This window comes from Kogia breviceps, chromosome 20 (genome assembly GCF_026419965.1).
Source record: "Kogia breviceps isolate mKogBre1 chromosome 20, mKogBre1 haplotype 1, whole genome shotgun sequence".
Taxonomy (NCBI): Eukaryota; Metazoa; Chordata; class Mammalia; order Artiodactyla; family Physeteridae; genus Kogia; species Kogia breviceps.
The window spans coordinates 6,010,507-6,035,413 of record NC_081329.1 but is presented as its reverse complement, the minus strand read 5'-3'; the positions used below and the strand labels follow the sequence as shown (position 1 = coordinate 6,035,413).

Here is a 24,907-nt window from a genome sequence, read left to right as displayed (position 1 = left end):
AGAAAGGAAGGAGTATGGAATCAAAACGAAGGCAAAAATGGCAAACACAAAACCTGCAAACATTAGACACTTCTGCACAGGGGCCAGAGGAAATGTGCGTCAGAGCTCTTTTTGGACTTGTGAAAACAGCTGTCTCAGGGCACGAATAGTAAATCCATCTTTGGAGTTATAAATGCTGAGACTTCTACGAATAGAAGCTGTTTCTGGATTTATAATTTCAGAGCCTTTGGTAGGTGTGTGTTAACTCTTTCTGCTGTTTACAGATGCTGTAGCTGTGAAGTCCAGGATTGTGAGATGGAGAAACGGGACAGGGGATTAGGGAGGATTCTGACCTACTAGGGAGACAGCTACTCAACCCTCACCCCCACAGAACTTGGGCTGGGCCGTGTGGCCTGTTGAGGTCCTGCCCCTCTGGGAGTTCCTGGCTGGTGTGCCCACTGCCTCCAAACCCCAGGGTGTGGAGCACACGTGACCTTGACCCGCACCCTGGAGAGGGGACCCATGGATGACCCACACACCTGAGTGAAAGATAAGTGCTTGTTGTTTTATGCCACTGAGATGTTATGCTGTTTGCTTGGCATACAAAGCTGACGAATACACCTGCTTTTAAAGAAGCCGTTGCCTCATTACGTCACGTCTGATTCTCTTTCCCTTGGACCAGTCCATGTGTGTCAGGTCTTCAAAGTGTCTTCATTCTAGGGTCTCTTCTAATGTCAGAGGTGGCAGGAGACGTAAAGCTTCCATTCTCATTTTTCTGCTTCTGTTTTTTTTTATTGAGGTATAATTGACATATAACATTACATTAGTTTCAGGTGTACAACGTAATGATTCGCTATTTGTACATATTGCAAGATGATCACCGCAATGACACCACCCATCACCGTACACAGTTCCACATTTTTCTCTTCCTTTTTCTACTTATTAACAGAAGAACTTGCAATGAACTTTGCCACTGTGCCTGCAAAGGCCAGAGAAGGATATTAACCAGCAATCCAGAATCTAAGTAAACTAGGCACATAAAAATAAATTGTTTTATTTTCCTTTTGCATGAGGAGTGAGGAAAACAGCGAAAAGCAGACGCACGTTTAAAAGGGCCACGTCACAGCTCGGGGGTGCCGGGTTTAGAGGCAGGTGCTCTACAGCTTGTGAAAGAAGCTGAGGGCATCGCTGTGGGCAATCGTGCGGTTATGGTCGGTCCCCCCCAAGGCTGGCCTCCCTCGCTGCCGGGCTAGGGGCGCCCACTTTTAGAGACTGCACGGAGAGTCCGAGTCCTCTGCCTGCCCGGTGGGTCCGGCTCTGGCAGTGCCAGTGGAGAGCAGGGGACGGGGCCTTTGTCCCTTTGGCCTCCTCCTGCCCGGTCGCTGCGGGTTGGCGTTGGTCCTCACCCACAGCACGGGAGACCCAGGACCCCACTGCGGCCACAGGTCCCCCCTGGATCTGGTGGCAGCCCTGCAAGCCCTCCTTGGTTCCTGGAACTCCACCCGCAAGGCTGACCACAGTCCCCTTGTCAGACTCTCAATCGCCCTGTGAGCGGGACACAGAGGCACTCAGGTTCTGAGATCTCAGAGACCTCTGCTACAAAGGCAGGCGTGTGCAACTGTTTCACAAAGACCCACTCCCCAAATGGTTATTTCGATGCTCTGCTCATGAGAGGTAAAATCCCTAGTCATTCAGAAAAATCTAGAATTGCAATTCCACTTACGCGCGTTTACTGAGTATTTGCTGTGAGCTGTCCGTCAGCCAGGCCTCACCAGGCAAACAGCTGAAGAAAATAGGCTGCCGCAAGGAGCGAAAAATCATTATAGCAACGTTCATGGAAACCAACCCTAATTTCCTGCAGGTTCTGGCTAGCGGGCTTTCCCTGTTTTGTGTCAATGGGCGGGAGGGGACGTGCGGACAGTCTGTGGCGCTGAAGGATATTAGGAGTCCCTTTGTTCCTTCCTATGTAGCTTCATGGGAGAAGAAGGGAGTGAGGTAGCCGTAAAAAAAAAAATTAAGAAAAGCATGTGTGACAGCAAATATACGCTAAACGCCCTTAGAGTAAGTACCATGGGGGTGGCAGACCCTTTTGAAGTTCTGGGTGAAGGCCACTTACTGAAGCGGTAACCTCAATAGGATAGATCTGACATAATGACACTTAGCCTAACAAACAGCTACTCAGCTACCACTAACATGCTGAGGGAGAAAAGAGCAGCCCCTGACCTCTGGGAACTCATGTGATGCTCCCGGCCAGGCCATGTGCTCTGCTGGACACAGAGGCTCTGGCAGAATATCAGCCTCAGAAGAGGCCACGTGGAATCGGTGATAGAGACAAAAGCAAGGTCACCTCGCGTCCCACACCCCCTTCTACCCCAAGGGGCAATGGCTGCTGCTGTTACCAAACAGGGCTTCCTTCGCACTCCGGCCCGCCCTCTCTGCAGGTGAGGGTCACTGGAAGGCTCAGTCATAGAATTGCACCCGATCCAGAGCGAGCCCGGCTTCCCGAGTCCTCTCCAAATTCACCCCCCGCTGTCCCCACCCTCGGTCCTTCCTCACAGCCTCGTCCCGAGACGCCCCGCGGGGGCGTTCTCCCTCGCTGTGATGTCATAAACCCACCTGGTTCAAGGTCAGTGGGTTCCCGGTGGTCACCGGCTGTGCCATCTCCGAATGTCACAATTGTGCTCGGCGGGTCCCGGCCACGGAGATTCAGACGCGGAGGGGTAATGTAAATGCTTCACCCAGTAACCATTTTCTCAAGGTTGCAGCGAGCATGCAGTTCCCGGCGAGGCTTTGGCGTTGGGGGGAAAAGCCAGACGTCCTGGTCAGGCAAGGCTCTTCTCCTGCCCTGGCCAGAGCCGCCGATGCTGTTCTCCACGTCCTCCTGACAGAGTCTCTCCTTGACCAAACCCTGCCCAGGCTCCCTGGAACCTTCCAACCAAGTCTACTTCCACATTCCTCCCCGCAGTGTCCAATTTCAGCAGGAGTCCTGTTAAGTCCATTTCAACCAGAAGCCCTGACCCTCAGTATCTGACTACCTTCCATATCTGATCACGTTCCTCACCCCTTCCCCCCACACGGGTGATGTCTGACCTCCCCCGAGTGCCTTCAGCAAGAATCTGTTAGGTCACTTTAGCCAGAATCCCCCTTGACCCCGAGGCTTCCTCTTAGTAATTTCCACCCACTAAGCTCCACCTGCTTCCTGGCTATAAACTACCTTTGAGTTTCCTAGGAACCACAGTGGGGGACAAAAAAGGATCACAGGGCTTGTAAATGGAAGCAGTGCATTTTGATTTGGAAGCCTTATCTCTACCACCTTCTACACTGTGTTAGAGAATGGCTCCTACGTCTACGTGCGGCATGTGGTGTTTGCAGGGGATCTTATCTAATCGAACCTGGTTCTCTCATTCTCTAGCCGTGTGGACAGAGGTCCAGAGGGGATGTGACGTATGCAAGGGTGTAGGTGTCAGAAGTGGGATGCCTCCTATCCCGACACCGATGACCAGCTTCATTCGCTGGCCTGTTGCTTCATCTCACACTGACTGTGGTCAGATGAAGAAACTTGTCTCGGTCTTCAGCCTTTCCCTCCAGCTGCTGTCCGTGGGGGCGGACTCAGACTTGGGGGTGGACGTGAGGCAGGGCTCAGCAGCGGGCCTTGGGCTCACCTTCGGCCATGACATCTGTGTGCCAGCAGTGGCAGGGTGGTTCCGGTCCCTCGTGGATTCCTGCTGTTCCCCGGGCCCTGAGCCACCCAGGTCTCCGCCACTAGGGTGGAAGCTTCTACCTGGGCCGGGGCCTAAGATCGGGCTGATGTTGGCCATGGTGGCGGGAAAGGGCTTGGTGGCCGGCAGAGGTGAGGCAGGCCGGGCAGGGCTGCCCCCCCCCGATCTCCTCCCAGAGAGGGACATCGTCAGAGCAGCCCTCCCACCTTCTTGGTGTGAGGACATGGCCCCTTCAGTGGTGGCACTGAAGTAGAGTGTGGAGCTCTCCTGTCCTTCCCCTCCACCCAGCCACCCACCTGCGCCCCTCCCCTGAACCCCAGAAGCAGCCCCGGCTCCTTCTTTGGGGCTGCCCTCCTGCTGCATAGCTGACGGCTTCTGGGCAGGAGTTTTGTCATGATTATCGCTGGCAAAAGAGACGTAATTTGAAGTTTCGTCAGCCTCTGCTCTGGGGACAACTCGAAGCTCAGAGCCTTCCTCTGAGGTTAGGGGGTTGTGGGGTGACGACGGGGGGTCTTGCTGGGAGGATGGGGGCTTCCGCTCCTGGTTGCAGTGTTGGCTCAACCCCCGTGGAGGGGAACAAAAGAAGCCAGGATTGTCTTCTCCAAAGAGTGCGTTGATCTTTGACACATTTCCCGTTTTCAGGGCAAGCTTCACCAATAGCCAGTGGTGATGGCTGAGGAAAGAGGCCTCCCCAGCCATCTGGCTTTCCATCCCAGCCTGCGGGGGACCCCACCGTGGGCTGGGGGGCTTCTCCAAGCTTGTTAGCGCATCACTTTCCTCTTGGCAGGCCCCCAGGCTCTCCGGCCCCTCCCCAGCTGGACCCGAGGCCCGGGGAGGAGAGTCTCCCTCTGCTTTATCACCCTCTGCAACGCCACAGGACTTCCTCACAAAGCCCTGACAGATGTCTGTGGACTTGGGATGCAGCAGGCTGTAATAAATGACCAGCGAGACACTGCCTGAAAAAGAAGAAGAAAAAGAGCAGAAGGTTATCTTCTTTGAAGTCCTGCGTCTTCACTGTGGCTTGCAGAACTCCAGATTCTGGAATTTTGAGTGGAGCAATACAGTTTGGGATCCAAAACAGGGCTCATTGGAGCCTCAGAACTGGATATTTGGGGGGAATTTAAGTCTTCTCCAGCTCCCATAAGCTGCAAATGTGTCTACACTTGAAAACCTAAGAACAAAGTTTAAGTCCTGTGGATTCTATGACTTCTTCCTTGACTGAGTCCTCTCGATGTGTGTGTGTATGTGTGAGAGAGAGACAGAGAGAGGTGTGGTAGAAATGATCATTTTACTTTCAGAAAACTGGGTCAGATACTCAGAATTCAACCGTCTACTCACCGGTTGATGGATGCCAAAGCGAGGGGAGGGGGAGGTAAGGAACCATTTCAAAAACAAGACCCAAGCAGAGGTTAAACATACGCATCAAAAACCTCGTATCAAGGAGTTTCCATGAACAGCAACAATACTTCCTCTGTGCATAAACATCTTAATCACCTTGTTGTCGGGTTCATTTATTTTGATCAGAAGTGTTGGCTGCGGCAATAATTCACTTAGCAGAGCTTTCCAGTAATCCTCCCACGTTATTTCCAGCTTCCTGTTGTACTGGACCAAGCGCCTGGTTTCAGGGAGCTCCTTATAAACAGCATGAAACCTGACATAGGCGGGGGAGGAGGGGGGAGAGCATCGGAGAGGCCAGGAAATCGCAGCAAGGATGGAGCTAGAAGGAACCTAACCGACGTCGCCTTGCATCCTCTCAGAGTAGCTTTGGGGGAATGGAGACAGGATTCCGACGGGATGTGACCGAGTGTTGTTTCTGCAGGGGGCACGGCTCCGGCCGTTTCTATACATTGTCCCAAGTTCTCACGGTCAGCGTGAGGGCGGTATTGTCACTCTCCTTCTACAGTGAGCCACCCGAGGCCACGAAACGGGAGCTGAGCCCCTTCCCCTCCATCCTGCAGGTCCCAGGTACATGTGTTCAGCGAAGGTGGACTTTCCTTGAGGCTGCGTGTGTCACCGGGTTCTTGGTTGCAGCCGCAGGCTGGCATGCAGTAGGTGCTCGATAAATGCTTATCAAGGGAGCTCGAGATGGCAGCCAGAGCTGCCGCCGTGAAGCCTGTGCTCTGCTGACTGTGGTTCACGCCCCGTGTCCCCGCTGAGGACCCCCTCCAGCGCCACAGGGGAATCAGGAGCCCAGGCTGCGCCAGGGAACCGGGGAGAAGCGCCGGCAGGTCTGGCTCTTCCTGAGCCCTGGGTGTCGAGCCTCGGACCTGGCTCCCGCTCCCGTGCCCTGGGTCAGCACCCAGAGAACGCAAGCATCTTCTCCTTGGAGCAACACCGGGTGGGTACCCAGCACGGCAGCGCCCAGGAGCCCCACACGTTTTAGGGACGGTGTCAGACGTCTCTCTTCCGACGGGAGCGCAAAGCGGATTGGGCGGGGGGCGAGGGGGGGACCTTTGTACTTCCGACCCCGCTGTGCTCAGAGGACTCAGGGAGAGCCGGGAAATCCGAAAGAGTGGTTGGGTTCCCCACCTTCACCCCCCCTTCATTCCCAATGTCATGGAGCCCGCGGCCCCGGGAAGGTCTCCGTGAGCGGTGCCGCGTGAGAGCGCCCGGCCGCTTCCTGTCTGCGTGCCCTGGGCACTTACCTGCACCCTAGCGCCTGGCATACATATTTATTATTTTAAGAAGGACCAACCAGCTGTCCTACACTAGGCCAATGGCAGGCGCACTGAGCTTTTCGTCCACACCACGGACCAGTCCTCAGCGACAGAGGCGGGGATATGGATACACACGAGGGCCCGGAAGAACTGCCAGGCAGCGGTGCTCAGTGAACCAAACCAATGCCCAGAGCCGCACATCGTACAATTCCAGCTGCACAACATCGTTGCAGCGACCAAATTATAGAAATGCAGGACAGGTTACAGGTCGCCGGGGGTTGCGGAGGAGGTGGAGATAAGAGGAAGTGGATATATATATATATATTTTAATAAACTTATTTATTTATTTTTGGCTGTGTTGGGTCTTCGTTTCTGTGCGAGGGATTTCTCCAGGTGCGGCGAGGGGGGGCCGCTCTTCATCGCGGTGCGCGGGCCTCTCGCCGCTGTGGCCCCTCCCGTTGCGGAGCGCAGGCTCCGGACGCGCAGGCGCAGCGGCCACGGCTCACGGGCCCCGCCGCTCCGGACGCGCAGGCGCAGCGGCCACGGCTCACGGGCCCAGTCGCTCCGCGTCACGTGGGATCTTCCCGGACCGGGGCACGAACCCGCGTCCCCTGCATCGGCAAGAGGACTCTCAACCACTGCGCCACCGGAGAAGCCCTCACAGGTAACTTTTTTTTTTTTTTTTTTTTGCGGTACGCGGGCCTCTCACCGCTGTGGCCTCTCCCGTTGCGGAGCGCAGGCTCCGGACGCGCAGGCGCAGCGGCCACGGCTCACGGGCCCAGCCGCTCCGCGGCACGTGGGATCCTCCCGGACCGGGGCACGAACCCGCGTCCCCCGCATCGGCAGACGGACCCTCAACCACTGCGCCACCAGGGAAGCCCGTGGCTACGGTTTTAAAAGAGTAACAGAAGGGTCCTTATGGCCACGGAAAAGTTCTCTCTGCATCTTGACTGCGTCACGTCAACGGTCTGATGTTCTGCTTGTAGGTTTGCAGGAAGCCACCGCCGGGGGTGGGGTATGGGGGACGGATGCAGGGGTCTCTCTGTGTTCTTTCTTTCCCCTCCCTCCCTCCCTGCTACCCTTCCTTTCTTCCTTCTTTCCTTCCTTCCTTCTATTCTTTCCTCTCTCTTTCACACTCTCTCTTTTATGCACAATTTTGAAAATTTTCCCTGTTCTTTACCATAATACCTTCCATCCATCCTCCTAGATCCGACTCGCAAGTTATCTTCTCGGTGAATTATTTTCATGCATCTCCAGTCACATTAGCTGTCCTTGCGTCATTTTTCACTTGACACTCTTTAAAATGTTTTTTATAAAACATTTATTGATGTGGAGATCTCTGTATTATTTCTGAAAACCTCAATCATCTCAAAGGTAAAAGTTTAATTTGAAAAAGAAGGGCTGACTTGGCCACCAGCATCTCTAAGGAGCCTTGGTTCCCCTGACAATGGAGGGGGTCGAGCTTAAAGGCCACCGCTGGTTCGTGGCCTTCGAATACTTGTTTTATGGCCACATTTATGAATCTGCTCCGTCCCTGGAAAAGTCTCTTCATGTCTCCAAACGCTGGAAGCTCCGGGGCCTTTCCTCTCCCTGGTCAGTGCTACCCCGACGGGCCAGTCCAAGCCCCGGCTGCTGGCCAGTAAAAGGACCCTACTCCCCGCCACCCATCCTCCTGCATCAGGGGTCAGGGCTGCCCAGGGGTGCCTCGACTCCCACGCCCCCCCCCCCGCGGGACGTGGGTGGCCAGAGGCAAGGCCTTGGGGTGTGCGCGGGAGCTCGGCCCCGAGTTGTTGCAAACAGCAGGAGGAGCCTCTGCCCTGGACCGTGTTTCAGAAGCGCAAGGACCCGCGTGGAACGTTCGGGTGCTGTCCTGGAAGCTCTGGCAAAGGCTGCAGAATGAGGGCGCGGCGCCGGGCCAGCGCCTGCTGGGGGAGGATTGCGGGGAGGAGGCCGACAGCAGGGGTGCGTCTTCTGTTATTTTCCAAGTGCAGGAGAGGAGCTCACGCCCCATCTGCTAAGCCGGCTCAGCGTGGTGGGCACAGCGTGGACCTTGGAGCCGAGCCGTTCCCTCCCTCATCACCGGACGTAACCGCTCATCTTAAACCGCCAGGCCCTGTGGCTCTGACACTCCCAGACCGCCTGACCCCCAGGCTGGGGGCAGCTCAGCCCCTCTCCTAGGGTTCTTGTCGAGAGACCGCACGTGTGTGGGGTCAGGAGGGTTCCTGCTCAGCGCCCTCCGCACCCAGGGCCTCGATGCTGGGAAAAGGGCTTACGTCCTTGACCCCTGCCGGGCGCGCGGGAGAGGGTCCCACCCCCGAGGCAGCCCCTGCTTCACCAGCAGTCCCTCTGAGCACAGCCAAGCAAGGCAGACGGAGGCCAGTCGGGTGGTTTCGCAGCCCCGATGGGAGATGGGAGCGGCCTTGCCGCCCGCAGGGCAGGGAGCTTCCCTGGCCTCCGCGCCCAGCCGCTTCCGAGCGCGCTTTCCTGCCCCTGGAGGGAGCTTTTACTGTAGACAAGCAAGCTGGGGGAGGGAGGGAGGGGCTCGGACGGAGACATGGGCTCTTACCGATCAGAAATCCAGACAAGACTCCGGCTACAGTGCACAGGCTGGTCCAGGACGCTCCCTGGAGAAAATCCGTGGCCAGCAACACGAGGATGATGTTCTCGAGCAGCATGACCTATAGGGCACCAGAAGGAGAGTCGGACGCCTGGTCGGGCGCAGGCGGCCTCGGGACGCTCCCGTCCCGCGATCTGCTGCGGCTCCCTTCAGGGTGGGGGGTGGGGGGCTCCGTCCTCGTGCCCGCGGGGGGCTCCCTGCCGACCGGGCCCTCCTGGAAGCAGGGTCGGGGCCCAGTGAGCCTCTCTAGCAACGGGGGTGTGCTCCCCGTTCAGTGCGGCGCATTAAGATGTCTGCCGAATGAGACACGCACAGGAGATGTCAGGGCTCACAAGGCTGCGGGCTTCCCTTCGGTGAGTCAGGTGGGGCTGACAGAGACTTTCATTTCCTACTTTATATGTTCCATCTTCTCATGTTAACTGTATGCGCCTGTTAGCTTTACCATGCAGTAATTAAAAGTATCTGCGGAGCTCACAGTGACACTGAATTCCAGTAAGCCAGAGTCAACACACTTTCGTAACAACTTCAGGATGTTGTTTTCGAATATTTACCTCTTTAAAGGTAAGTCCGGCCCCTGGCCACCAGGTGGCAGCAGGGGAGGTACTCTTGCCGGCTGAACAGGGAGCCTTCCTGGCTGGCCTGAAATAAGGGCAGCTCTTACAGAAGGCTCTCTGTACCTCCCGTCCAGGCGGGCTTTTTAGCTAAGGTTTCCAAAGCTAATAATTTTAAATATAAATTAATATAAAATATATCAATATAATACAAAATATATTTCTTAAAATAAGTAAATAAATGGAAAGTAATTCAAAGATGATGTATTTAATTTTTTAAAAAACCCTGAATTGTAATACTATTATGCTAAAAGTCTTCCAAGGTTTGCCATAGCCATTCACTGGCATCATTTTAACTCTAGAAAGGTCAAATAAGGAGAGAATAAAAAATGATATTAGGGGCTGCTTAAAAACCCTAAGAATACCCACCTCCCCATGCCTTAGGCTCTGGGCAGCTGTGTTTCAAGGGTCCAGCAGGTGTTATTTCGGTTCTAAATGGCACTACCTGGCAGCCCAGCCTGCAAATCTTGGAGGTGCTCTCTCTACTCCTTAAATCAACCACATCTCATCAGCTGTCTGGCCTTCTCGACATATACTAACTCCTAGGTTTGTATATGTCAAAACAAAACAAAACAAAAAACTGCTAGCGCAGACTGTGGAAAAAAAATCCACCTCCTTTTCCCTGCCCTTCCTGCCATTTCAGTTCTGAACTTGCTATGTCCTGTCAGGGTTCTACTGCAATCTCTCCTCCCCATCACTGTCGGGGAGACCCGTTTCACCTGCAGATCAGGCCTTGTCATCCTCCCTAACACACCTGGAAACAGCCCCACCTCCACCCAGGGTCGAGTGTGCACTGCTTGACAGCGCAGCGGTCCTCCTGACAGTGTGTCCTGACCCTCTGGTCCAGAGTCATCTTCCTACAGGCTGCCCCCAGGAGGACTGTGACTGCTGATGTGGTGTGTCTTCCTGACCGGGTCAAGGGATGCTCAGATGCTGGTAACACGTTACTTCTGGGTGTGTGTCCCCTGAGGGTGTTACATCTGGGGGTGTGTCCCCTGAGGGTGTTACGTCTGGGTCTGTGTCCCCTGGGGGTGTTACGTCTGGGTGTGTGTCCCCTGAGGGTGTTACGTCTGGGTGTGTGTCCCCTGGGGGTGTTACTTCTGGGTGTGTGTCCCTTGGGGGTGTTACTTCTGGGGGTGTGTCCCCTGAGGGTGTTACTTCTGGGGGTGTGTCCCCTGACGGTGTTACTTCTGGGGGTCTGTCCCCTGAGGGTGTTCCGGAAAGAGGTTAGCATTTGAATCAGTAGTCTGAGTAAAGATCACCTTCACCCATGCACGTGGGCTCTGTCCCATCTGTTGAGGGTCCGGATAGAACAAAAAACAGGAAGAGGGAGTTCTTCTCTTCTTGAGCTGAGACCTCCATCTTCTCCTGTCCTTGGACACCGACGTCCTGGTTCTCGGTCTTCTGGACTTGGACTAAATTACCACGGGCTTCCCTGGTTCTCCAGCGTGCGGATGGCAGACCGTGGGACTTCTCAGCTTCATAATTGCATGAGCGAATTCCTATAATAAATCTGCTCTTACGCATCCATACATACCCCATTGGTTCTGTTTGTCTGTTTGAGAACGCTGACAAATGCAATGACTTTCCACTGACAAAGACCCTCTTCTTGACCAAACGACTCAGACAGGCTCCCCTAAGCCCTCTTCTGGACGAGGCCTCGGCCTTGGCCTATAAAAACTGCAGACTCGTAGCGGAAACGATTTTGCCCACCTCTGCACGTTAAGAGACCTGAACCAACGCTACCATGGTTTCTAACAGCTCAAGGCTGCACCCCTAGCATGATGACCCCAGCCGCAATTAAGTCCCTGCCTAAGAAAGCCCTGTGCTGCCAGGAGAATTTACTGTTCATTCCAGGCAAAATCTGGTAACAGGCAGATAGGCCCTGAAGCTCCTCTTAGGGGGCGCTACCTTAGAAGGTCTGCAATTATAAATCCTTTCTCTGTCCCTTTGAAATGTACATCTCTTACCACCCAGAGCTGTCTTCTCTGGGACCTGAGGACCCACTCTCTGAAATGCACACACCCCTGGAGGCGACTCTCCCAGCCCGTGAGCTCCTTGCTCTCAGGTGTGTGCACACTGCCTCCTGCCGCGAGGAGACGGGAAGTGTGTTTCTCATCCCAAGGTGCCAGCTCACAGCCCAGATGGTGAGCTCACGCTGACCACGCCCCTTCACTCCCCGCCTCTGCGCGAGCCCACGCCGTCCCACGCCATTCTCCCTTGAAAATACGCAGTCGCCTCTGCACAAATTGAGGTCGGGGTCAGTCCACGCTGGACCCCTTTCCTTGCTGCGACTGACTTATTAGGATCTGTGTTCATCGCTGTCAGCTGGCGTCCGGGTGTGTTTAACTCGGTCCACACTGGCTTTCCCATGCCCCCCCCCCCCGCACCCCGTGGCCTTCACTGTGCTTTTGCATCTTTGCTCCTCCACGTTCGAAACTTCCGGAGCGCCTAAGTTCTGCCTTTTCCTATTCGATCACTCTGAACTCAGTGGTCCGGTGACTAAGACAGCTGCAAAGAATTAAGCCTTTGTTTCCCTTCCCTATGTAACAGCCCCTAGAACTCCTGGGAGACGGGTGTGAACATGACAAAAACGAAGACGGAAAAGCAGCAGCTGTGGAACGTCTCCTCACGTAGCCCTGCTTCTCAGGGCGCCCGTGGGCATCGGCACATGAACGCGCTGCTCCGGCAAACGGACGACGGAAAAGCGACCCTCGGTTTTGTTCACGGTGCGTGCGGGCGGGGCCCTGCCGCACGCTCAGCCCTCACGGCCCGCAGTGAGATGGGCCTTGTTACTCCCGGCTTCCAGGTGTGGAAACTGAGGCTTGGTGGGGCTCTGTGACTCGTTCAACATCACAGGTCCTCTTCGGTCTGTGGGCCCCGTGGCCGATGGGGTCACCAAGCTCTGCGGCGCTCTCCTAAAGCCAGAAGGTGACCGACGCCCCCCACCTGCTGCTGGACAGGAGCGGCACCTCCGGGCTCTTCTCTTTGTCCCCCCTCCATCCTGGAGCGCCTGCACCCCGGAAAGTCTCTTCGGCCTTTTGCATTAGTAACAGCCACTATCTGTTGGTTATTTCAGCCCAAGTTGTTTATTATTTAATCTCCCCAGGGACCCTGAAAAGCAGGTAGGTCTTACATCACTGTCACAGGGACACCGAGAGGTGGGTGGCTCTGTCCTGAGGTGCTGATGAAAAACTAGGTCCAGAGAGTTTAAATTCTCGGCCATGTCATTTGGTGGCAGTTAATGGCACAGCCAGGGTCCCACGTAAGCCCGTCTTATTCCAAAGCCTGTGCTCCGGAGCCCGGCTGGTCCCCTCCTTTGCCGTTTGCGACGCAGTTCAACTTCCCCCCTTCTCATCAGAAGTGTCCCTGGTCAGCCCCGTGGGAAGTGACGCTCCTGTGAGATTCAGACGCTGCTTTCCCTGCCAGCATTTGTCCACATTCTGCCTCTTTTTAAAAACTGTTTGGGTTGGGCTTCCCTGGTGGCGCAGTGGTTGAGAATCCGCCTGCCGATGCGGGGGACGCGGGTTCGTGCCCCGGTCCGGGAGGATCCCACGTGCCGCGGAGCGGCTGGGCCCGTGAGCCGTGGCCGCTGAGCCTGCGCGTCCGGAGCCTGTGCTCCGCAACGGGAGAGGCCACAGCGGTGAGAGGCCCGTGTACCGCAAAAAGAAAAAAAAAAAAAATTGTTTGGGTAGAAGCTTATCTCCTCCATGGGACCAGAAGCAGCCTGCAGACAGGAGGCATTACGTCATCCTTGTGTTTTTCACACTATCTAGGAGCACAGCTGTAACTCGGTGATTGAGCTGATTAACAAGGGCATCGCGTATATGACACGGGACAGAACCGTGATTGTATTTAGCAGATGGGCTGACGCAGAGAGTGGCTGAAAAACATCGCCCAAGGCGCCACAGTCCTTGCCACGGTAACCACGTGGAAACGACTGGACGTCAGGTTGCTATTTTCAGAGCCCATCATCTCTGTTCAAGACTATTATTCCTTTTAGAATTTTTCCTAAAATTAAGCTACTCCTTCTTAATAGATATGCGTGCACGAGTGCACACACGCGCGCGCGCACACGGTCTGCGTATACAGTCAAAGCTGCGATTAAACCGAACCGTCACCACCACTTGCCGTGTAGAACGTGGCCATCCGGCTCCGGGAAGGGCTGTCCCAGAAGTTGAGGTAGCAGAGGATGTACATGGCGCCCGTGAGTAGGTGGGACAGCCTCCAGTGGCAGGGGCTGCCCACGATGTCACTCTGCCGCGCCGCGAGCCAGAACGTCATCACCAGCCAGTGGGCCCCTGCGGAGAGCAGCCTCGGAAGTCAGGGTCCGGGGGGGGGGGGGCGGGGGCGCTGAGGGAGGAGACGGGGAGGGCGCAGGGCAGGAACTCGGAAACCAGGGCCTGTAGCCCTCCTCTCTGTTCTGACTGCCTCTGACTCGGCACCCAAGAAAACTGATGAAAGCCCAGCAGAGATTCAAGGGGCACAGAAAACCCACACTTTCCATTTTTGCAAGGATGACCTCACTTGATCCTCATAAAGGGTAGCTGACCTAATTTGGGGAAGAGCAAACAAAAACGAGCTTCAGTGACACTCACTAAATACTGCGGACTTGGGCCTTTTTAGCTCCAGAAAGAGCCAGTGACAAAACTGCTCACTGTTTTTCAATCCCAGCTTGAAGGGCTAAAAACCTGCACATCCAAAGGAAAGATCTGGACGCAGTCCAGCTGTAATATTTGTTCCTATAGTTTAGGAGGAATAATGTCATACTGGAGTTTGAACTGAAATTTTTTTTTAAAAAAATGAATTAGGGCTTCCCTGGTGGCGCAGTGGTTGAGAGTCCGCCTGCCGATGCGGGGGACGCGGGTTCGTGCCCCGGTCCGGGAGGATCCCACGTGCCGCGGAGCGGCTGGTCCCGTGAGCCGTGGCCGCTGAGCCTGCGCGTCCGGAGCCTGTGCTCCGCGACGGGAGAGGCCACAGCAGTGAGAGGCCCGCGTACCGCAAAAAAAAAAATAAATAAATAAAATAAAAATAAAAACGAATTAAAAAAAGCTAATGTCTCTTCAGGAACACAATTTCTTTCAAAGATTTCTGCTTTCTGCCAATAAATGTATCCGTGCTTGTTCTAGGCTCAAGTCTAAATATCTCTCAGTGCTTCTTGTTCCTTCTTGTAGAGGGTGTTCCCTGGTGACCGGAAGAGACTCCTCTCTGGGCAGCGACACACAGGCCCCCCGCAGACTCCCTGCATCGTCAGGCAGACGACTCCCTGTCATCGCTGGTCAAGCAGGTGCGGCTAGACTGAGGGCTGAGGGGGGCTTTGGATTCAGTGCAGCTGTCCTGTTTGAAACAGAGAGGACGGCTGAAACTCAGCTTTTGAATAACGTGGAGGGCTTTTGGAGGCTATGACCAACAGCGCAGTATGTACTGCACGTTTCTGTATTGCGTCAGCGCACGTGGGACCCTGTGCCTCCCTCCTGCTTACGTGTCAGTTTTACTAAGGATTTTCAGCCCATGACACAGAACGTGGAGCCCTCACAGCAGCTACAGCTGCGCTCTGGGGCCGGCTGGTCCTTTGAGGGCTGGGCTCTCCGAGCTGCGGGCGCGTTCCTACAGAGGCCCTCCGGGCATTGCTCCTCTCCCTGGACACTCATGGCCTGAATCTATTCCTCCACATTCTTTTTTTTTTTTTTTTTTTTTTTTGCGGTACGCGGGCCTCTCACCGTTGTGGCCTCTCCCGTTGCAGAGCACGGGCTCCGGACGCGCACGCTCAGCGGCCACGGCTCACGGGCCCAGCCGCCCCGCGGCACGTGGGATCCTCCCGGACCGGGGCACGAACCCGCGTCCCCTGCATCGGCAGGCGGACTCTCAACCACTGCGCCACCAGGGAAGCCCCCTCCACATTCTTGAACTTGGGCTGGCCGAGACCGCTTTGCCAGGCAGGACACAGCAGAAGCCATGCTGATCCAGTTCCGGGCCCGTTTGAGGAGGACCTGCAGTTTGCATCCCCTTTCTCTTGGAATGCTCAGCTGACATGTCCGAATGCAGATGACTTTGCCGAAGAGAAAGGGTGGGGGAGCCCTGGCTGCCTGACGTCTGTACAGCCAGCCCAGTGGAGCCTCCCTATGAATCCAGACACCCGCTAACCTACCGCGATGGTGTGAGGACGCCCTGCCCCAGGCAAGAACCCCCAGCGGAGCCCAGTCGGCCCTCAGAACCGGGGCTGTTGATCAGCAATGGTTCTTTTAAGGCATCAAGTTCGGGGTGGTGTGTCAGGCAGCAGTAGATAGTCGGAACGTACGCTCAGCTCACCTGCAACAACCAGAACCCAGACGCGGTAAACTTGGAAGAACAGAACCAGACTCAGGACGCGGGCTCCCACCATGCCCATCCTCCAGAGCAGCTGGCAGCCGAGGGCCGTCCACGGCATGGAGAGGTGGCCCGGCTTCACGGAGCCCATGGCACGAGCGTAGCACACCAGGGCCCAGGACAGCATGGACCAGGAGCACAGAGCGCTCGTCCCTGGAAGCGAAGCGGACAGGACAAGCTAGTGTTTACAGGGCGTCTAACCCCTTAGCGAAAGCTGCCTTCTCAGAGGGCGTCTCCGTGCAAACACGCACGGCCTTCTCCGCTCTCAAGCGATGAGCGCCTGCGGGGGAGGTTTCCTCTGCTTCACACGTCCCCTCAGGCGGGCCGCGCTCTCCGTGTGCTAACCTTTAGGAAAAGCATCCTAGTCACTCGTCCCCAAGCACCTCTGGTTTATGACGAAGCAGATCCTAACGGCTCTGAAACGTGGTATTTCATCCCCAATGCACTTTGCCGTTCAATCCATATAAAGGAGGTTTAATCAGAGAAATGAGACCAGGACATCCAATGGTTCCAGGCCCATAGGAGAGGGCCTGCACCCTGGAGTAAGAGGCGGCGGAACATACACGTTTGCTGGGGCCTGAGCTGCCCTGTCTCCATGGCTCTCAAGGTGTGAGGCTAAGGCTGCAGTCGGTCCCGTGAGAAACAGACACACTGATTCCACAAGAGGCAGCACGTGGTACCCTCCCAAGGTGCTTTCAGGGTCCTCTGACTCTCTGCAATTTCTGTCCCGTGGACTGAGCCCCGTGAAGGAAGCCGACCCCCGGGAACTCATCACCCCCAACAAAAGCCAGTATTAGCCATTCCCTTGGGCCGCCCTAACTCTCCCAAACAGGAAACCTTAGGCTGCCGGGTTTTGCTAAATCAGGCGTTTCCTTCTGTCCCCCTTGAGAAGTCGGACGGTCTGAGGCCAGTGGTAGGAGGTACTCACCCGGCACGATACCAGTGAAGTCCGAGGCGAGAAAGACGTACGTCTGGAGCAGCAGGTGGGGCCCGACCTGCAGCAGGGCTTCCAGGAGGCGCAGGGCCGACAGGTCGGCCTCCTGCATCCGCAGCTGGCCCCAGGGGGAGGCCTCCCCTTCCTTCCGGAGAGCAGGGGCCACGGCGTCCCAGTGCCTGAGGAAGAGGAGAGCCCAGGACTCACGACCACACCGTGATAGCTTACGCGGGAACCCCTTTCTCTGGCGTATCGTGCAGAGACCGATAGCTTTCCAGGGGCCAAGCGATCGCATCGACACCCCAAGTTTCTGAGCTCTGACTCCAGAGTGAAGGTGGCACGTCTGACCCAAGTGCTGCAGCCGGTGACCTTGCCCAGCAAGGCCCGGCCAGCGGAGCACACTCTGCCCACACGAGGAAGGGGTGCTAGGCCGGGAGCCTGGACCACACAGGTTTGCTGTGGGCTCTCTCTGAGCCCTGCAAAGTTTAGAGCTAACCCTGAACTACCTCCCCGGCCCCAGGCCCTCTCGGGATGGGAGTTAATCCACTTCCGCTGGACAGCAGGAAGGGCAGGGTGCCATCGTGGGCTGTGCAAGGAAGGGCTGCCCTGGCTGCAGGGACACACATCCAGGAAAGGGAGTCAGTGCAACAGAAGAAAAAGGAGGAAAGGCGCCTGTGTCATTCTACTTCCCCCAAACCCACCCTAGAAACCTTTCTGACGCTTCCGTCTTATGAAAGCCGTCTGGAGGTGCTATGGGCCTCTGCCCCGCGCCCCCTGGAGGTTCGTTCCCCAGGCCCGTGTGGGCTCTGGGGACTCCGGGTTTTCACAGCAGTTTCCCACTCACGTGCCCAGAAGCAGGAACACTAATCCCTTCACCTGCCTGCAGCAGGGGCAGGCGTGCCTGCCAAGTCCATCTGCAATCACGAACTTCTGTCCTGTCCAAGTTCAGAGAGACTGGGAATCATTTTAATTCACCGACTCCTGAAAGAGAGCTGGGTGCACCTTTCAAGTTACCCCGAACGCCCCCTCTCTCTGATCTCCGGCCAGCATTTCTACGGCCAGAGCAGAAGGGGGTCCTCTTTGAAATGGCTTGATTCAGGGTACACAGGGCCCAGCAAAGACACTTAAGAAAGACAGCTTTCCTCTTTCATGATTTGGATCCTGGAGTGAACTGATTTCTTACTGAGTCTTTGAAGCCATGATCTCTGACCCAACTGTAATGTTAAGAAAAAGCATATGGGGTTTCCCTGGTGGCGCAGTGGTAACGAATCCGCCTGGCAAGGCAGGGAACACGGGTTCGAGCCCTGGTCCGGGAAGATCCCACATGCCGTGGAGCAGCTGGGCCCGTGAGCCATGGCCGCTGAGCCTGCGCGTCCGGAGCCTGTGCTCCGCAACGGGAGAGGCCACAACAGTGAGAGGCCCGCGTACCGCAAAAAAAACAAAACTGAGAGACAAATTTGTGGTTCACTGTGAGCAAGAGTAATTGTGCATTCTGGCATTATCTTCTCCGGCATTCTGGCATTATCTTCTCCGACATTCCCTTGCATTTCCTGACTTTTCTCACTTCTTTTCTTTTTTCTTGCCTTTTTTTTTGGTCCTTTTAAATTACACATATACAGTTTTAGTCACCTTAACTTTTTTTTTTTTTTTTTGGCCACACTGAGCAGCATGCGGAATCTTAGTTCCCTGACCAGGGATCAAACCTGTGTCCCCTGTGGTGGGAGCGCGGTCTTAAACACTGGACTGCCAGGGAAGTCCCACTAACTTCTTTTTTTTTTTTTTTTTTTAAATTTTTTAATGGAGATGTAATTTATGTATAGTGAAATGCTCAAATCTTTTCTTTTTAAAATTTATTTTATTTATTTTTGGCTGTGATGGGTCTTCACTGCTGCGCATGGGCTTTCTCTAGTTGTGGCGAGCGGGGCCTACTCCTCGTTGCAGTGCGCGGGCTTCTCGCTGAGGTGGCTTCTCATTGCAGAACACGGGCTCCAGGCATGCAGCCTTCAGTAGTTGTGGCACACAGGCTCAGCAGTTATGGCTAGCAGGCTCTAGAGCTCAGGCTCAGTAGTTGTGGCGCACGGGCTTAGTTGCTCCGCGGCACGTGGCATCGTTCCCAGACCAGGGCTCGAACCCACGTCCCTGTCTTGGCAGGAGGATTCTTAACCACTGTGCCACCAGGGAAGCCCACTAACTTCTTTTTTTAAGTAAGAAGAGATATAGATGACTAGTTGTTTTTCCTAATTTCTAATTTTCCTGTCTCTCTTCATTTACCCATTTTAGTTTTTTTAAAACATATATTTAGTATTCATGGCATCATCTGAGAAAGTTGGGGAAGAGGAGTGGGGGTCAGTGTTGGACACCAGCATGGAAGTGGATACATGCGAGCCTGACGCTGCCCCATCTCTGAAGAAGGCACTGGATCAAATGGGACCAAGGGTCCCCACGGAGCCCCAGAAGACAGATTTATCTGACAGTTATTGAGGAGGCTTCTCTCAAGTGACTGGCGCTGACTTCAGTCTTCTTCTGAGCTATGATATGTTTGCTTAGGGGAGAGTTGATTCATTTTTTTTTTCAATAGGTGCTCTGTCCTTGAGGTCACATACTTGATGCCTATAACGTACCACGTGGTCCCTGGAAGGACCTGAGCCCTTAATGGTTTTCATACCAAGTTGGGCAGACAGAAGGGTCAGCACATGTGGGCAGCGCCCAGTACAGGCTCCGATCCTCCCTGAGTCCAACGGGAAAGCCGCCTCTGCTCTCTTCTCACTGGTCAGAGTCCTATCGTTTCAGAGGAACCACGTGGCTTGAACACAAAGCCTCAGCTTTAGGCAAAATTGCTGTAGCTGAAAATGCTTCTGGTGCCTTTAGAGATGTAGGGTTCCAGCTCCGAGGGGCCCAGAGAAATTCGGGTGGTTGGGTGATGTCTTTATCAGAAGTACCCTCTGCCTCCAAGCTGAGATTCATTCCCTCCTCAGACGCAGCTGGGAAATCAGAAAACTCACTTTTCAGCGCCTCCAGAGAAAGCCTTGGGCATGGCTTGAAGGCATAAACCACCCAGAACAGCCAGTGGCACAGCCCGAGATCTGAGACTTGGCCGTGACTCCTGGATAGCCTTCCTATCCTCAGCGTCTACAAGTTCATATGCTCTTGAGCCGAAGGGCTTCACCGATCTGATCTCCCCATTTTCTCCCTTTTAAAATTCCCGGCAACTCTATGGGATTATGAGGCAGCTGAGAGCTGAAATTTGCCTCGGTGCAGGCTCACTGCTGCATCTCCCCTGACCCTCCAGGAATCCAGGTATCCCAGGGAAAATAACACCTTACCTGCACTGGTGGACCAAAGGTGAGCCAGCTGAGGGCTAGGCCTGTCCAGGATGCTTTTTATGGAAAAATCTGGCCCTGGCACCCAAATGGCTTCTTCTTTCAATAAAAGCTTAATGCAAATGTTACCAGGCCGACCCCACTGCTGAGTCTGCTTAAGTCTGTGTCACCCTCCTGGAGTGAGGGAGTAGGTGTTTACATGGCCCAGCCCTAACTGAGTCACTTTCCATGGCTCTGAAGTCGAGATCAACCGAATTAAACAAGAGCACATCGGATTTGGCCCAAGTCAAGAAAAAGCTTTTGAAGGGTCACGGGTCTGGTAGGAGCCCCTTGAGGGTGCTTAAGGAAGTTCAGGCTTGGGGAGGTGACCAATCAGAGCAAATGTTCAAAGAGGTGGCTTCAAACATTCTCCCAAGCCTGCACTTTTGTGACCCTTAGGATGGAATATGTATGCACAGAAGAACCCTCCTATCGCACGTGTGAGATCACGCTTCAGGGTTGAAAGGGGCTGCCTTACCGCTTCCACACGCCAAGCTGGAGGAGGTGTAGCACCACCAAAGAGCAGTGACCTTGATGTCCATCTTCTCGGAACCAAAGGTAGCTCAGGCCCTGGACCAAGAAGCCAGGCAGTAGCACAGAGAGGGCCAGCCACCCCCAGAGGAGCCGGCCTGTGGTGAAGTAGTAAACCACGGTGCAGAGGCCTGGGGACCAGAGGAAGGACCAGAGGGTTAGTGGAAGGCAGGAGGGAGGGACCAGCCAACGCTGTGTCCCTGCAGCCAGCAGTGCTGCCCGCTACACCTAGCCTGGAGTGGGCAGAGCCCGCGGGCAGTCTAGACCGGAATGAGGTCGAATGAAAGCGCCAGAGCTTCCCAAAGGATCCCAAAGGCCCGGACAACATGGCTGTATAAAGGGACTGTTGAGGGCTTTCCTGGTGGCGCAGCGGTTGAGAGTCCGCCTGCCGATGCAGGGGACGCGGGTTCGTGCCCCGGTCCGGGGGGATCCCACGTGCCGCGGAGCGGCTGGGCCCGTGAGCCGTGGCCGCTGGGCCTGTGCGTCTGGAGCCTGTGCTCCGCAACGGGAGAGGCCACAGCGGTGAGAGGCCCGCGTGCAAAAGGACTGTTGAATCGCATAGGACAGCATGCAAAAAAAAAAAAAAACACCTGGCACTTAGTATGGGCTCAAAATTGTAAAACCTCTCTGGGGACGGCTTCATATATTTTATTTTTGAGGGTTGTAGGATAGGGTCAGGGAATGGAAAGAGCTTGATAAATCTAGGTTAGGCTCTGCCCTCCCTGATGAATGACAATAGAGCTGGGCGCATACATCTGTCCAGTACTAGAAGGTGCTCGGGACTCACAGTAATTGTTTTACAGGACTATTGCTTGGGTTTTCCAGTGTTAGAGTTTAACATGGATTTATGGGCACATAAAGCTGTGACCTAACTACAGCGGTAAGAGAGCGCTGCCCCAGGTACAGACGGGACCCCTGCAGGTTCCCAGAGAAGCCAGGGCTTGGGCAGCCATTCCTTGGTGCCCAGGCTCTGTCTCTTGCTCTAATCACCCGGCACACAAGGCAAACCAGGAGCCCCAGGCACCAGAGGCGTCTGGGGGAGTCAGCGCCCTGCCCAGCGTGAGGAGCGCTGAGGCCCAGGCGTTCCTAGCTGGGAGGGAAGGGGGAACCCACGTCCTCGGGGCCGCCTGGGGTGGCTGCTGAGACCCGGGGTCCTGTCTCATCTTAGCCCTGCTCAGTGGCGGCGCTGCACCCCGGAGCTTTGGTGCCGATCTCAACCTGGGACCTCCTCCGGGCGCCTCGGAAACCTCATGGCGGGGACGACGCCGGGGTGCCTTCGTGGACCGCGGATCAAACAAGGGACCTGCCGACGCGGCGCGGGGGCAACTCCCTCCCAGGATAAAGCGCCCGCCGGGGTCCCCAAGAGCCTGCGAGCTGGGGAGTGGAGAGGAACGCTGGGGGGTCTGGATGCTGAAGCCCCATGAATCCCACTCGCCCACCCCTCCCTCCATCTGCGGGGGCCCCGCGAGGAAGAAGCGGCTGCAGGGAGCCGGGCGGCAGCGGGCGGAGGCCTCCGCTCCGGCACCGAAGGAGTTACAAGTTTGAACTGGAAAGGCGCTGAGCCGTTCCGCCCTCTGGCCCCGCCGCGTCCCGCGGAGCGCGCTCCCTACGCGACCAGGGAGTCCCGCGCCGGCCTCCTCCGGCCCAGCTGTAGACGGTCCTCCCTCCAGAGCTCCGCGGAAGCCGAGCCCAGTCCCACCACAACCTGGCCCCGAGCGGCTTCTCCCGCCGCCCAGACTCCCAGGCCGGCCGGATAGTGGGGAGAGCAGGTCGCCCCCAGGCCCGCGTGCAGCGCCTCGGGCACCTGCAGCACTTTGCCGAGTCCTGGAGGCCTTTCTGGGGGGAACGGGGGGCACGTGTGCCTCGACTCCTGCAGAGGGCCACGCACCCGCTGGAGGGGAAGGGGGGAGGATCGTGCACTCGCCGCAGAGGGGCCTCAGATACACGGGGGCCATGCATGCAAGGGGGAGGGCGGAGGATCGTGCACCCGCCAAGGAGGGGCCTCAGATACACGGGGGCCATGCATGCAAGGGGGAGGGGGGAGGATCGTGCACCCGCCGCGGAGGGGCCTCAGATACACGGGGGCCATGCATGCGGGGGGGAGGGGGGAGGATCGTGCACCCGCCGAGGAGGGGCCTCAGATACAGGGTGGCCATGCATGCAAGGGGGAGGGCGGAGGATCGTGCACCCGCCGAGGAGGGGCCTCAGATACACGGGGGCCATGCATGCGAGGGGGAGGGGGGAGGATCGTGCACCCGCCTAGGAGGCGCCTCAGATACACGGGGGCCATGCATGCGGGGGCGGAGGGGGCGCGGTATTCATCCTCGGGGGCAATCACGCATCCCCGGGAGGGTCGTGCATTCGCGGGGATCTACCAGGGACTGGGCGGGTGGGGTGCCACCGTGCGTGCACTGGCGCGCAGTGCTGGGCGCAGGCGGGGAGAGGCCGCCGCCGTGGCCGGGGTGGCGTGTGGGTCCCCAGGCGTCAGGGTGGGTCGGAGGGGTGAGCATGGCCCGCCCCGCACTCACGCGCGCTCTGCTCGGCCGCCAGCAGCAGGGCGGAGAGGCCCAGGACCCCCGCGTGCATCTTCCGCGCCCGCCGCGCCGCTGGCCTGCCTCCCGGGCCCCCGCCCCTTCCCCTCCGGCCGCCCCGAGTCGGGGAGGGTTCCGGCCGGAGACCCAACTGCAGGATGCATTTCGGCTGAGCCTTTAGGCGCGGAGTGTCTCGTCCCGGGTTTTCCCGAGTAACTACGGGTCGGAGGGAGGCAGGGAGGGGGCAGAGCTGAGTTGTCTGCTTCCTAAGCGGGGAAGGTACCGATTACACCGGCCTCTAGACGTGCGCAGCAGCAGTTCCTCTGCCGTCCCCCAACCTTATAACGGGCCCTGGAAAAGTACTACGTGAACCTTAGGACCGCAGGTCGGTGGTCAGCAAGAAGTTAAACTGGCCACCGCCCCCGGAGCCGCTGAAAAGCAGGCTGGTCAACCGCTAGGCAGAGAGCGCCTGTAGGTCTATGGAAAGAGTTGAGTTAGAACTGTTAATTCGTCTTTTCAAAATCTTAGAGGGCATGTAAACTGGTATCTTCTCCTGTATCTCACTCTCAACTCCACCCCGATCTCTGTCCTCACAAAAGGTTTTTTTCCACATGGGCTTGAGGGTTAATTAAGATTCCCATGCGCAAGAAGTAAAACCGCCCACTGGAAAACCTTCTTCCAGGACATACATCTATCTATCTATCCATCTATCTATCTAACTATGGTGTAAAGGAGAAGTGGTATTTAGTCATGGTGATGCTGAGATGAAGTTGGGGTCTTTAACTTTTAAAGCAGGCAATTATCCAAACTACTCCTCCTTTTTATTTGGGGGGAGCTTTCCACCTCCATCAAGGATTTGCCACGTCCAAACAATCTTGCTGCGCTGATCCCACCGGTTTAATGAGATGGAGACCCCCTCCTTCCCTACAAAAGCCCTGCAGTAGAAAGAGCCACAGCTGAAGAACTTACATCTTGAAGGAAACATATAGAGTTGGGTGACCCTATAAATCAAGTGAAGCTACAAAACTCGTGAGTATTTTCCATTTACCAAAGTAAAACCTCAAAGTCAGACATCTTTGGCTCTTCCCTGCATTTTCGATGTGATTCGTACAAAATGCTTTATTTCATTGAAGGTAATGTTTGTTTATTCTAAGAGGCTTCCTTCCCTCCCTTCCCCACCACCAATTTTCTGCTCACTTCTCAATGCATTTCTGGTTTTCTGGTCAGAACTTTGAATTCTGATCTTCTATGTCTCTCCCCATTTCAGAGTCTCAGTTTTGTGATACAGATGATCAACCCCCCTGTAAACCTCTTGAGTCTCTTCCCTCGAAATCAATACAAGGGGGCAGGTTTAAGGTCTGGGTTTCCATACCTTCAGCTTCATACCTCTTTGTTAAGAGGCCCACTCCCTCTGGTGTACTACAGCCTCCATTTTTACTGACTCCCAGTCCCCAGATCCTCTTTTCCTGGTTGTCCTGCAAAGAGAGTTTGTCATAACGTGGACACACTGGGAGAAGGACCCTCCTCCACTAGTAAAGGAATAGAAAATTGAAGTCACGAACAGAAATTGCGATTGAGAGTAAGGGGGGATCGTTGTGGTATT

The 24,907-nt window shown here is 55.8% G+C and overlaps 1 protein-coding gene across 3 annotated transcripts; it reads right to left on the bottom strand.

Moving 5' to 3' along the window:
* Positions 1-769: 769 nt before the first annotated feature.
* Positions 770-23,559, bottom strand: XKR5 (XK related 5). 3 transcript variants are annotated; one of them, XM_059049471.2, is made up of 7 exons: positions 23,302-23,559; positions 20,721-20,904; positions 16,878-17,062; positions 15,893-16,102; positions 13,715-13,884; positions 8,922-9,033; positions 770-4,654 (listed from the first exon to the last, which is right to left on the bottom strand). In XM_059049471.2, the coding sequence occupies exons 1-7, from the start codon at positions 23,357-23,359 to the stop codon at positions 3,525-3,527; spliced, it is 2,049 nt and encodes a 682-aa protein (XP_058905454.1). In that variant the 5' UTR covers positions 23,360-23,559; the 3' UTR covers positions 770-3,524. The 3 variants fall into 3 exon arrangements, with proteins under 3 accessions (XP_058905454.1, XP_066878604.1, XP_066878605.1); XM_067022503.1 differs by lacking the exon at positions 23,302-23,559 and adding an exon at positions 22,578-23,208; XM_067022504.1 differs by lacking the exons at positions 20,721-20,904; positions 23,302-23,559 and adding an exon at positions 17,728-17,742.
* Between the last annotated feature and the right edge of the window lie 1,348 nt (positions 23,560-24,907).